A 13808-nucleotide genomic window follows, 5' to 3' on the forward strand; every position below is an offset into this window, starting at 1 on the left:
TCGGTCCCCGCGCTCTTGGGGAGGGGGCGCTGAAGGGCTGCGGTCCCTCCGCAGAGGGCGGCTCGCTCCGGGTGCGACCGCGGCTTCCACATTGACTGGGCGCCCGGCCCCGCGATCGCGCCCCGGACCTCGGCAGCAGGGTCGGCCATGGATCCCAGCTCCCTCGGTAAGTGCAGGAGGACAGGTGCTCGCCAGGAAAGGTTCCCGGCCAGTGTCCGGTCCGCAATCTGGGCGGCAGAGTGGGCCAGCGGTGACAGCGGGGGTCCAGGCCACGCGAGCCAGCCTGGGGTAAGAACCGGGAAGGTCGTTTGTCCGGAGGAATCTCCTGCCGGCGCCACCGTCTTCGGCTCTGCCCACCTACCCTCTTCTTGTTACAGCCCATCCTGGACGCCTGGGTTGTCAGTGGCTTTTTTCCCCTCATGACCATTTTTTGGAGGAATGTGATTCTAGATTCCTGGCCGTTATAATTTTGCAGATAGCTTGGAGCTGGGTTATCTATTCACGCCCCCGGCACTTTCCTTTTTGAGTACTTTATCCTGCGCTCTAGCTCCTGCCATAAGGCGCAATAAGCCAGAATGAAAGACTCCTTCCTCCCGAGGGAGGCTTCGTGGTCCGCATCTGGTGCTGGGAGAGATTGCTTTCCTCTAGAAGTGGTTGCTCTTTGCTTTGGTGCTTCTCCACTCAAGGGAATGTGGGAAGAGGTCTATTCTGTGGCATTAGGCTTGAGATTCTATTAGTAAATGACAACAGGGACGCTAAGATTCCTAAGAAAAGAAAACTACCCTTGCATGTAAAGGATGAATCATTTATTTGCAGTCGTTAACATTCTGCAAAGTTTTTAATGTCTGCAGACGGCATTTTCCCCATTTCAGTCAGGTTTTTGGTTGGATATTTGTCTTATCTCCACAGTGAATTTGGAGTAAGCTGCTCAATCATTTGCTTTTGTGCAATCCAGGTTAGTTTCAATGGATACATTCCTAAACATGATCTAATTTCGATATTTCCATTATTTGCACGACCTGTGGTTAACAGAAACGGTCAGGTACTGAGAATTCACAAGTGGTGAGAAGACAACAGAGCGCTACATTCAGCAGTGGTTCTAGTGCTTATGGATGCATTATATGAGGGAGGGATTCTGGAAGATGTTCCATTTTAACTCCATCATTGTTTTCAGATGACTGTCTTTTTGTCACACGCATGGAGTATACAACACCCAATCTAAGGGAGTATTTTCTTACATCAGGAACTGATTTTTCAGAGTTTAGTTCTTGGTCCATAGAAACGTTACCAAAATAAACCCTCAACAGTGGACTTACATAAAAACAGTACAAGGAATGAGAGCTTTTACATATTTTAGGACGTCCATCAACTAAAATTCAAAGGGTTTTTGTTAGATGACTACCTCATATTTCTGTTCATTGGCACTATCATGCTATTCTGTGGATTAATTTTAAAATATGCCTTTATATATATGTCACATATATGACAAATTAGTTTGCCAATTGTATAGCTTGTCAATTTATATTTGACCTTCAAATAAGTTCCATAGTCTAAAATAAAATAAAATATGAAGAATTTCTAAGTTTCATTCTAAGACAGCAAGAACTCAGTCTAGTCTGAGTTTTTTTGACAACTCCAAAACATTTTTCTGATGAAACTTTGAAAGCCGGGTTTCAGAATATCTGCTTTAGAAATATATAATCTTGGGCTGAATCTGAACTCTGCTACTTATGAGCTGTGTAATCTCTGCCAAGTTGGTTAACCTCTCTAAACCTGAGTTTCTTAATATATAGATGATAATACCACGCCTACTCACTTTGCAATGTGTGGGGAGCATTAGAGATGAATGTAAGTGTTTAGCACTTCCCAATACATAGGAGTTGCTCAGTAAATGTCAGCTCTTATCATTCACTTGTACTGACCTTCAACTGTGTGCTTATTATGGTGGAAAAATTTGAACAGCAGATACTTAGAAAAAATGTCAAAATTTTATAACTAAATTTAAGAGTGGAGAATGACAGCAATGTTAAATTTCCCAAGAGTCTATATGAAAAGTAGCACCTCCTTGACAGAACATACATTTTTAGAAGCCTTATGGTATAATGGGAAGAACACTGGCGCGGCAAAGCCTCGAGTTCTAACTCTGGCTGTGACCTTCTTTAGCAGTTTGACTTTTCCGCAGGCCAACTGAAGCACAGCTTCCTCATCTCACTGGACTTGCATATCTCAAGTAGTATCTGCAGCTTGAGCATTCTTTATTATATGTAGTAAAAATTACACTAGCTTGCCTCATCACCTTCCCTTCATTTTTTTTTTTTTAAGATTTATTTATTTATGCATACAAGAACTAGGGCACAGGCCAGGGATGCGGCGGGTGGGGGGGGGGCGGTGAGAGGATTCACCAGAGACAGAGTGGGGAACAGAACGGGCAGACTGACTGAAGTACACTGCTGAGGGGAGCAGCGGACAAGTCAGGAGAGGTCTGCTGCACCATGTGGGTTGCTCACTGGCCGGCCAGGGATCGAACTCTTGCTGCAGAGACTGCAGGTTGCTTCATAGTGCAGTACTTAACCCCTTGTGCCACCAGGGAGGACCCCTCCCCCCATTGTTTTTTGTTGTTGCTTGTTTGCTTAGTTGCAATTCAGAGTCACAAACAATTCACAAAGAAAGCAAAACTAAAGAACTGATAAAATATCAGATTTTTAGAGTAATCCGAAATGAAGTTTTAACGAAGAGAATAGAGCAAAATAGATTCAAATTGAGATCTTTTTGGATATGGCAAAAGTAAACCCCAATTTTTTTAGAATATATATATATTTCATTTTATCTTTTAAAATTAAGGTAACATTGAATGGATTACAACACTGCATAAGTTTTAGGAGTACAGTGTCATACTTTGTCAAATGTATGTGTCACACCAAAATACCACCAAAAGTCTAGTTACCAAGGCCTCCCTGGTGGCGCAGGATTTAAGGAGCAACCTATGAAGCAATCCGCAGCCACTGCAGCATGAGTTCGATTCCCGGCCCGCCAGGGAGAAACCCACTTGGCAGGACAGACCTCTCCTATCTCGCCCACTGCTCCCCTCAGCAGTGTACTTCGTCCATCTGCCTGTTCTGTTCCCTGCTCTGTTTCTGGTGAATCCTCTCACCCCCTGCATCTCTGGCCTGTACCCCAATTCTTATATAAAAATAAATAAATCTTTAAAAAAAAAAGTCTACTTACCATCTACCATCATCAAATTGACCCCCTCTCCCTAGTCCTCCTACCCTATCAACCCTATTCCATTCTGGTAACCTCCATTCTGTTGTCAGCATCTAAGGGTTTGTTTACATTTGGGTTAGTTTGTTCATTTGCTTTGTTTCTTTATAGTCAACACATGAGTAAAATCATACAGTACTTATCTTTCTCTGTCTGACTTATTTTACTCAGCTTAATCCCCTCAAGCTCTATCCATGTTGTTGCAAATTGCAAAATTTCATCCTTTTTATAGTTGAGTATATAAACCTCAATTTTTACCAAGTTATTACGTGGGAAATATGCCTGGTAGAATCCTACACAACTGAATAGTCTATAGAAAAACAACAGGCTGATGGTGAAATAAAGTACAACTCTCTTTTCTCTCATCAGGTTGATATTTAAATAAAACAAAAATCCATTCAGCAAAGGGCTTTTATGAAGAAATTAAAAAAAAGAAACTACAAGTACTTGAGAAACTAAGCATTTGTATACTGGAGAAACCACCTAAAACAACTGTATGGAATAAGACAAATGGCATGGATACATCTGGAAGAAATTTTACTTACTATGATATTTTTGCCCACCTTTTTCTCATAAAAGGCTGCTAAAGAAGAGAGAATATAGTTTCCTAGAGAATGAAAGAGTGTAAGGTAAAAATGGAGACCACAGCTTCTGAAATTCAAGTAGAAAGTAAAGATGAAAAGAGGCTGACAGAAGTTAGTTCTCAGGATGAGAAGCAGGAAGAAAAAGCATCAATGCTTTGCTTCAAGAGAAGAAAGAAAGCAGCCAAAGCAGCGAAGCCCAAAGCTGGCTCTAAAGCTGCTGATGTAGCAAGGAAACCTACCCCAGAAGCTGGAGCCTCTGATCACCTACCGCCACCAGGGGGAGCCTGGGCCTCAATCAAACACCTTGTAACACGCAAGAAAAGGTCAGATTCAAAGCAACAACAGTCTTTAGAGGCTAAAACGCAACCTGAAATCAATGCTGAGGACACTGATCTTTCTAAGAAAAAGGCAAAATCCAGATGTAAGATTCCCTGCATAAAATTCTCAAAAGGGGAGAAAAGAAGTGACCATTCCAAAATTATAGAAGACTCAGACTACAGCATCAAAGTCCAGGGAGAGGCTGAAAGTTTGGATACAAAAACTCCAACCCAATCAGATGACCAGGCAACAAAGACCAAGTTGACCCAGCCTTTAATAAATGAAGTTGTCTCACAGAAAGATGATGATGAGGTCTGTGAATCCAATGTGAGCAACAGCATAACTTCTGGAGAGAATGTGATTTCAGTAGAACTTGGAATAGATATGGTTCCTTCAGGTATTCAAACAGGAACTGTAGTCCTTGAAGAAGAGATTAAGACAATTGAGGAAAAACAAAATGTTCAGCCTTCTCCAGCTATTCAAACAGGAACTGTGGTCCTTGAAGAAGAGATTAAGACAATTGAGGAAAAGCAAAATGTTCAGCCTTCTTCAGCTATTCAAACAGGAACTGTAGTCCTTGAAGAAGAGATTAAGACAATTGAGGAAAAGCAAAATGTTCAGCCTTCTTCAGCTATTCAAACAGGAACTGTAGTCCTTGAAGAAGAGATTGAGACAATTGAGGAAAAACAAAATGTTCAGCCTTCTTCAGCTATTCAAACAGGAACTGTAGTCCTTGAAGAAGAGATTGAGACAATTGAGGAAAAACAAATTGTTCAGCCTTCTTCAGCTATTCAAACAGGAACTGTAGTCCTTGAAGAAGAGATTGAGACAATTGAGGAAAAACAAAATGTTCAACTTTCTTCAGCTATTCAACCAGGAACTGTAGTCCTTAAAGAAGAGATTAAGACAATTGAGGAAAAACAAAATGTTCAACCTTCCTCAGCTATTCAAACAGGAACTGTAGTCCTTGAAGAACAGATTAAGACAACTGAGGAAAAACAAAGTGTTCAACCTCCTTCAGCTACTCAAACAGGAAATGTAGTCCTTGAAGAAGAGATTAAGACAGTTGAGGAAAAACAAAGTGTTCATACTTCTTCAGCTATTCAAATCGGAACTGTAGTCCTTGAAGAAGAGGTTAAGACAGTTGAAAAACAAAGTGTTCAACCTCAGCAAGCAAGCCCACCTGAAACTTCAGCAGCAGAACATCAGCCTCCAGTGGCTTCTGATGTTCCTCCCTCCCCTGTAGTAGTCCCAGATCAACAAATTGTGGAAGAAGACAAAAGCAGTATCACAGAAAGTGGACTGAATTGCGAAGACCATGAAAGTAGAAAGATAGTAACTGAAGAGAGTAAACCAAAAGATACTGAATTGAGCCAGGAGACAGATTTTAAAGAAAATGAAATCAATGCAGAGAAACCCAAACCAGAAGAAAGCAAAAGAATGGAACCAATTGCTATTATTATTACAGACACTGAAATAAGTGAATTTGATGTTAAGAAATCTAAAAATGTCCCTAAGCAATTCTTAATTTCAATTGAAAATGAGCAAGTGGGGGTTTTTGCTAATGATAGTGGTTTTGAAGGTAGAACTTCAGAACAATATGAAACACTCTTAATAGAAACAGCTTCTTCGCTTGTAAAAAATGCTATCCAGTTGTCTGTAGAACAGCTGGTTAATGAAATGGTCTCTGACGACAATAAAATAAACAATCTTCTACAGTGACTTAATTTCCAGATCATGGGAGAAAAAATAAGCTTAATGATGAATTATTTTACATATTTGTGGCATTCAGTGACAAATGAGAGATTTATCATCTGCAAAATTTAAAGTTACAATTCTAGCCTAGAAGTGCTGAAGAATACCAAGATCATAAAGCCTCCTTACCACTGAAATGTAGTCACTTCTGGGTTGAAGGAAAGCAGTATGGATTGCAATGCAAAGTGATATTCAATGAGTTGCCAAAATGGCATGTGAAGATTGGAGAAGGAAGATGTAATTATTGAGCACTTACAGTATGCCATAATGTCCTCAGATGTTACAAAGCCTGGCTTCCTTTTGATGGTTCAACCTTTGTAATTGTTAATGTTGCATTTGGTTTTCAAAACTTGTTTTTACAGTATATATTTCCGTTGTTTAAAATGGTGAATAAGGTGAGCTATTTTTGTGAATGTGTGATTTAGTTTTTATATCTTTAGGCAGCAGTCTTACCTCAAAAAAGATGTATTTTCCCAATTTCAGCAGAGTATACGTATCTGAGTTACATGTGTTTTTTTTCAGTCCTGCTCAAGTTCCTTACTAAAGCCATTCACAGATTCCCTCAAACAGGCAAATAATTACCAAGTGCAAAGATGTGAGAAAGGGAGTGCATTTTTCCCTCTTCATCTTTCTTTTGCCCCAAACAGACCACTGTACACCCATTTCCATGTGAGATCATCTGCTGGAAACAAAGCAAAAAGCAACAACGAAAACAAAAAGAGTGGAATATTCTTTCCCATCCAAGAGAAGGTAAACTTCCCAAGTAATAAACTATCACAGATAACATAGGACTCATCTTACATTTATCATAGGATTACTTCATCAGCTTCTCAGAGTAGAGAGTGGGTTCAAAGCCAGTTTAGCAGTAAAAAGTTCCAGAGAATCATAATTTAGTAAAAATATTCATTCTTGATCAAGAATGAGCCATGTAAATGATTGACTAGAAAACGAAAAGATACTGCGAAAGCCCATTTTATTTTAAAAGTCAGTGTTCTTTCACTGTGCCTATGTGCTGGAAAATATCAGAAAAAAATACATGGGTGTTGGAAATTAACTTTTATACCAGTATTTTCAATCCAGCCATTCTCTTACAAAAAAGAACTTAATATAACAAGGGCTTATTTGCGTTCCTACTCAATTATTTAAATTATCGATCTCATCATTGGTTGCCGTATTTTTTCAAAGTCATTGATCTTCTGTGAAAGGGCCATAACATTCATAACACTTCCCTACCTCTCAGGTTAGGGCTCAAATTGTATAGTGCCCATTGTCTAAACTGAGTGGCAGTGTTACTCTGAAAGTGGATCAAGAATGAAGAGCTTATACTCGAGTTGCAAGTTATTTGTTAAAGAGTATTTGGACATTCTTGGAGAAAATAATGCACCTTGTATGATTTTAAATGATCTAGTGAGTTCTTGCATTTTTAATAGATTAACATAGAAAGTATGTGCTTAACTTATCCTATAGAATCTTCTTTCTTTCTTTAAAGAAATATGGAGACCTCTGATAGAATTTAATCTGACTTTGGAATTGAACTAAATAATGGGTGATATTAGCAGGATTCTTTGCTGAAGTGCAAAAGTATTTCCCACATATTTTCCTATATTCATGCTTTAATTTGGGGAAAGGGCATCAAAATGAATTTAGCAGGATGAAAAGTGGATCTTTCAAAATACAACCCAATAAATTAATTTCTTTTAATTATATAGTTTTTAAACAATTTTTTAAAAGACTGCTAAGTCATTCTCCTTAAAAACACTCTTTTTAATTCACTATATATGGTGCTAATGGACTTAGGCAGCTACCAGCTAACATATTTAAAAGTGAACAATTTTTAAAACCTGACTAAGGTTGGTGCATTTTACAGTGTTTTCAAGAATAATTTCTTCTCTTACTGCAAAGATGTCTCAAGCCCATATACTTGCATTGTAGGTTTTTAGTAATCCCTCATGAATTAGCAATAATGCAGCACTTACCAGTTACTGAAAATATTTTGAAAGCTTTAGGCATATTTGGAAGTTTCAAAAACAGATATGTGATAAATTATGTGTAGTTGTTAAGAAAGTAACATTTTATCTAACTAGACATAGATTTCTACTTTTTTCTTCACTGTGGTTTGAGATACATTTTTGGTTAGAGTGTTTTATGACTGATTTTTTTTTTATGATAAAATGTGTTCTGTACTTGCATTCATTCTTCAGTGACTTCTCAATCTTTTCTATTGAGAATATCTGGTGAACTAATAAGTAGGAGTCCAGTTGGAAAAAGAAATCCAGAAATTAATTGGTATCAATCTGACTGTATTTGCTACATGGCCAAATCCCATTACAGTGAACTTCTGACCCAAATTGTTTTGTTGTTAGAGGGATAATAAGAGAGTCAGATGACTTAGAAATCTCTCACAAATTGTTTTATTATGATAGCATTTATTTTAAGCAATTGGACCTTATATGCAAGACATTAAGTGAATATAATAGATTCCTATTCAATTCACATCCATTTGACAATATAAAAGCCGTCATTTAAAGGGCATTTTGACAACAACACATTTTCATTTAAATTCTCTGTGTTATACGTACTGCTTTTAATGAACATTTATTAATTGAGATTCAGTTTCTCTTTGAACTCAGAATTATCCAAGCCTAGTTGGTTTATTGGATACTTGTTTTTTTTTTTTTTAGTATATTATCTTCCCCTCTTTTCAGAGTCAAGTATTGTTCACTTTGCTTTACAACACAGTGAATATTAAAATCCTCCTCTTTGTAGCACTAGTCACTTAACATTTTCTCAAAGTACTTTATATGGTATAAAAATAGTACCTGATAACATTTAAGTAAAGGTAGCAGAAAACAAAAGAACTTTCAAACAGAAATTATGTTCCCTGCCACCTCCTCCACCTCAAAGAATAATAAGCATGTGGCACAAATGGAGTTCTTCAGAAAAGCTATCTGCATAATTTTCTTTGAAGGTATTCCATTTGACAGCACAAATTTGTGATGATCTTACTTGGTCTACTATTTAGTGGAGTCAGAAAACCTCTGATTATAGTTCTGAGAGATTGTCATTTCACTGATATATGTGAATAGCCTTCCTGCTAAAGGCTTTTTAGAGATACAGATCATGACAACACCAGTAAATCTGGCTTCTGCTTCAATCCAGAGTTAACTTCATAAATTTCTTACTTCAAGTTGCCTTATTTTTTTATAGTTAATAATTTATTTTTTAGGGATTTACAGCAGAATTTTCAAAATACTTTGGAATCCCATTGAAACGATCCTTTTAAATCTCAACTTTACTCAAATATGTAAAAATCCATTTTCTAATCTCATTTGGTATGTAATGTATCAGGGACTTTCCTTCCTGCCATTTCTTCATTTTAAAAATCCTCAAATAAGCTTTACTGTTCTTTGGGTTCAAATTCCTATGATATTTTATTGTGATATTAAGTTTCTCATATAGAATTAAAAACGAGTATATTTTATGGTATAATTCTGAAAAGAATTTTTTGTAATGCTCCTTAGTTAAAAAAAAATCTAACAGAGGGGCCTCCCTGGTGGCCTAGGGGTTAAGTCTCAGTACTATCACCACTCTGGGCTAAGTTCGATTCCTGACCAGGGAGTAACCCACATGGCGCAATAGACCTCTCCTGTCTCACCCCTGCTCCCCTCAGCAGTACATTACAGTAGATCCGCCTGTTCTGCTCCCCACTCTGTCTCTGGTGAATCCTCTCATCCCTCCCCCCCTCCACTCCCCGCACCTCTGGCCTATACCCCAGTTCTACAAAATAAAAAATTTAACAGAAGGAAGCTACATAAAATTTAGATGTTCTGATTAAATTCAATTTGATTCAATACAACACAGTCAGTAAAGGGGACAGGCTCCCTGAACTTTAAGAACTCAACTTTAAGAACTCAACTCAGCAACAGAAACTGAGACAGGGGTAAAGCACAGAACCACAGGTAATGTGGCATCATGAGTGCCAGAGAGGGTATGAAAATAGAGCAATTTAATTTTGTCTGGTGAGCAAAGGTGATCATCTAAATGCAGGGTTGAAAGCAGTCAGTTTCTAAATAAACAGTATATTCTGATTTGTGAACAGGTGCAGAAAAAAGCTTGCATAATGTTACATATTTATAGTAGTTCTTTGTCTGTAAAAATGTTAAGTGGATGAGCTATTATGAAAGTAAAAGTTCCATTTGATATTTCTCATTAAAACTAGTAGTATATTACTGTGGATCAGATGCTAATATTAAAGAAATAATACTCTGTAGAAAGGATTTCAATTTGAATTAATATATGTACTATTAATACAGAATAAATGTTATATTGGCTCATGTTTATTTTACTTATCCAAATCTCTTTAGAGAAATATGGTATATTATGCTCATTTTCGCTACCAGAAGTTCTCCTCTGCTGATTGGTGTTGGACAGATTTCACAATGACATGCCTAATAGAGCCTACCTCCAGCAAAAAGAAACACAAACCTAGAAAGCCTAGAACTTGGGTTCAGTTTAATTGAACTCATTCCACCTAAGGGTAATTCTGACTTTGATGCCATTTGTGAATTTGACAAAAGTATACTTGTTTTTATCATTTCTTGCTATACTCATAGCATTGTCTTTTCTACATGATATTAGCCTATGAGTTGTTAATAATCTTTATGGTTTTCCAAATAACTATGCAATCTTGATGTGAACATGCTTATTCAGATGGTGCCTGCTAAAGCTGCGTGTTTCAAAAGTTCTGTTTACTAAGATTTAATTCCCCTAATGTTTGACAACTTTGTTTTTTTCTTAAACACAGCCTAATGATAATAATTGGGCTCTATGAAAATGTGTACTTTTCCAAATTGCGGGACCAAATTTAGTTGATGGTGCCTTAAAAGTCCAAAAACCAAACCTTGTTGCAAAGCAAAATGACTTAATGTATAATATAAACACTGTACATACTTTTAAAATATTATATATAATATAAACACTGTATGTATGGTCAATATTTTACATTTTGCAGTTAAATTTTATTAAATCAACTTTTGTAATATAAAAGATATACTACCTTTCGCAAAGGCAATTCTAATCCCTTTTAATAGGTTTACATTTTTAAAATTTATCTCAATGAATTTTTATTTAGAGAACATTTGTTGATAACAGTATGTTTCGGGTATTATAAGCGTTGTAATTCTCCATCTGTAAATACTACATCACTATCACCCACCGCCTGACTCCCTTTACCTGTTTTCACCCATTCCCCAACACCTTTCTCCTCTGGAAACCACCAATCTACTTTCTGCATCTAAGATTTTGAGTTTTTTGTTTCTTTATATGCCACAAGTGAAATCAGAATACTTGTCTTTCTTGATAATCCCTGAGAGCTACCACTAATGATGAAGTCTGGAGTACCCTTCGTGAGTCCTGATTTTTATTTTTTCTCTGAAAACTTGAGATCACTGGGGGTTAAGTCCCTGAGCTTAGAACAAAAAGTTGTGTTTGTACACAGCATACTCCGTATTCACAGAAAATCCTCAGCAAAGTTGGGTTTAGGCACCATGACAATAAAGGAAAACCTAGGTTGAAGGGAGGATAGTGTGATGACCCCTAATGTGGAAAACTCCAAAAGTTTGTGACCTAAAACCCAGGCCCTCCATTTCTGTACTCCTGGGAGATGGGGAACACAGGGTGACACAAAAGCAGAAGCAGTTATTAGTACACGTGTGCTTGAAACTTTCATTTCTGAATCCCTGCTTTGACGTGTATTTTCAGTGAACAGCAAAGTCGGGTCAGTATGGCTACAAGTGGGTACACGGACCAGTCTGACCCAGTACAATCAATGCAACTACAGACTTGCACACTCTAGTCAAATATTCTCATGCATCAATTACAGCGCAGAGGTTCCATGTGGAATAGCCATTTGTGGCATAAAAACTTTAGTCACACTATCAGTTGTCTTTAAACAGGCCATCCAAACCCAGAGTATTTCCATCTTGACAAGAACAATTCATTTTAACTGACCTTGTACCAGGGCTTACCTGGTGGCACAAGGTGATTAAGTCTCAGCACTATGAAGCTATCAGCAGCCACTGCAGCACGAGTTTGATCACTGGCCAGGGACCTGACCCACATGGCACAGCAGCCCTCTCCTATCTTGCCCACTGCTCCCCTCAGCAGTGTATTTCAGTAGATCTGTCTATTCTGCTCCCCACTCTGTATCTGGTGAATCCTCTCACCCTGCCCCAGAGTGGGGAGCAGAACAGGCAGACTGACTGAAATACACTGCTGAGGGGAGCAGCTGATGAGGAAGGAGAGGGCTGCTACACCATAAGGGTCACCTCCCTGGCTGGGGATTGAACTCGTGCTGCAGTGGCTACAGATAGCCTCATAGTCTGAGATTTATGCCCTTGTGCCACCAGGGAAGCCCCACTTTTCTAATTTTTATTTGGGTGGTCCTAACCTTTTTACTTCATTAATGTATAATTTACATATAGTAAAATCTACCTTTTAGTGCACAATTCTACAAATTTTGACAAATGCACATAGCTGTGTCACCTAAGGAGTTATTTTTTTGTTGTTTTTCTGACTTCATTGTCCTTTATACCGCCTATGTATTTTAGTTAATTTGCTAGCTGCATCAGTGAAAACTGCTACTTGCTGCGGAATTAAGGGCTTCTTAAAGTCAACATTTAAACCAGGATAAGGAAAGGCTGGGCCCACCATGCTTAGCCGTGAATTCCAGAAGCATTCAGCGATGAGTGGTGCCCCCTAGCGTTCATTGTGCATGTGTGCAGCCCAGTATCTGTCAGTTTGGCAGATCTGAGCAATTAACCGTGAAAACAAGTGTTTAAAACAAACAGGAGATTGCTTTATATGCCTTCCTTACCCTCACTTTAAAATACTGTGATAGGAAGAGAGGACAGGACCCACTGAGCTCACAGCACCAACTTTGCACAATATTGAAAGGACAATATTGGGAAATGAGAAATGGTCCTGTAAAGAAAACTTTTGAGTTACTGTACTGAAATCTTTGGTCTACATTAAAAAACTTTTGGTCTGTATTTTAAAACCTTTCCCCTTCCTTTTGCAAATGTATAGGCTTTAATTTCTAAAGAACTACCATAGGTTCTTTATATTTTCCTCCCTATAAAATGTCACTACAAATGCCAATTACCAAAAGAAAAAAAAAACTTTTAAAATGAGATATTTACCTATCTATGGGTTGGACTAAGTACGATGGCCTCCACTACAGAAAAATGTGGTTAACAACTACAGCTGCTGAGGGCCTCATTCTTGGGCTATCTTCCTGCACAAGCTGCTCCCTGAGTTCCCAGGAGAGTAGGGAACACAGGTACAGCTTGGGTTGTGCAGAGAATCCCTCCAAGTCTTCCTTCAGAACTTGGGCAGGAAATGTCACCATGGTTTTCTAGCTTAAGGGATGATGGTATTTCCATTATTTTGATACAGTATTACATGCTTTAATGAAAAATTTCAACATTGTATTAACAGAAGAGTTATTTGAGAAGTAGGTTCATCTTCCTAGTTGGCTAATGAGCTATAAAATTATTTTTAAGGGCAGCATTTAATGATTAGGTAGAGTCCTAGTCTAATATTAATAATAATGTTGCAAGCAGAATTTGATGGGGGGAGGAGAGGAGACAGACTATATTTTTTAAAGATTTATTTATGAATACAACAACTGGGGTCCAGGTCAGAGGTGGGGTGGGGTGGGGTGAGAGGATTCACCAGAGACAGAGTGGGGAAGAGAACAGACGGATTGACTGAAATACACTGCTGTGGGGAGCAGCGGGCGAGTCAGAATTCTGCTGTGCTATGGGGGTTACCTCCTTGGCCAGGGTTCAAACTCAAACTGCAGTGGCTGCGGGTAACTTCATAGTGCTG

General features: G+C 38.3%; 1 protein-coding gene across 1 annotated transcript; it reads left to right on the plus strand.

Moving 5' to 3' along the window:
• Window positions 1–83: 83 nt before the first annotated feature.
• On the plus strand, window positions 84–10543 carry AKAP5 (A-kinase anchoring protein 5). Its single transcript, XM_037503493.2, has 2 exons — window positions 84–166; window positions 3631–10543. The coding sequence occupies exon 2, from the start codon at window positions 3876–3878 to the stop codon at window positions 5883–5885; it is 2010 nt and encodes a 669-aa protein (XP_037359390.1). The 5' UTR covers window positions 84–166; window positions 3631–3875; the 3' UTR covers window positions 5886–10543.
• Window positions 10544–13808: the final 3265 nt, after the last annotated feature.

Source organism: Talpa occidentalis, unplaced genomic scaffold (assembly GCF_014898055.3).
Source record: "Talpa occidentalis isolate TD23 unplaced genomic scaffold, MPIMG_talOcc4v2.1 talOcc4.11, whole genome shotgun sequence".
In the NCBI taxonomy this organism is placed as follows: domain Eukaryota; kingdom Metazoa; phylum Chordata; class Mammalia; order Eulipotyphla; family Talpidae; genus Talpa; species Talpa occidentalis.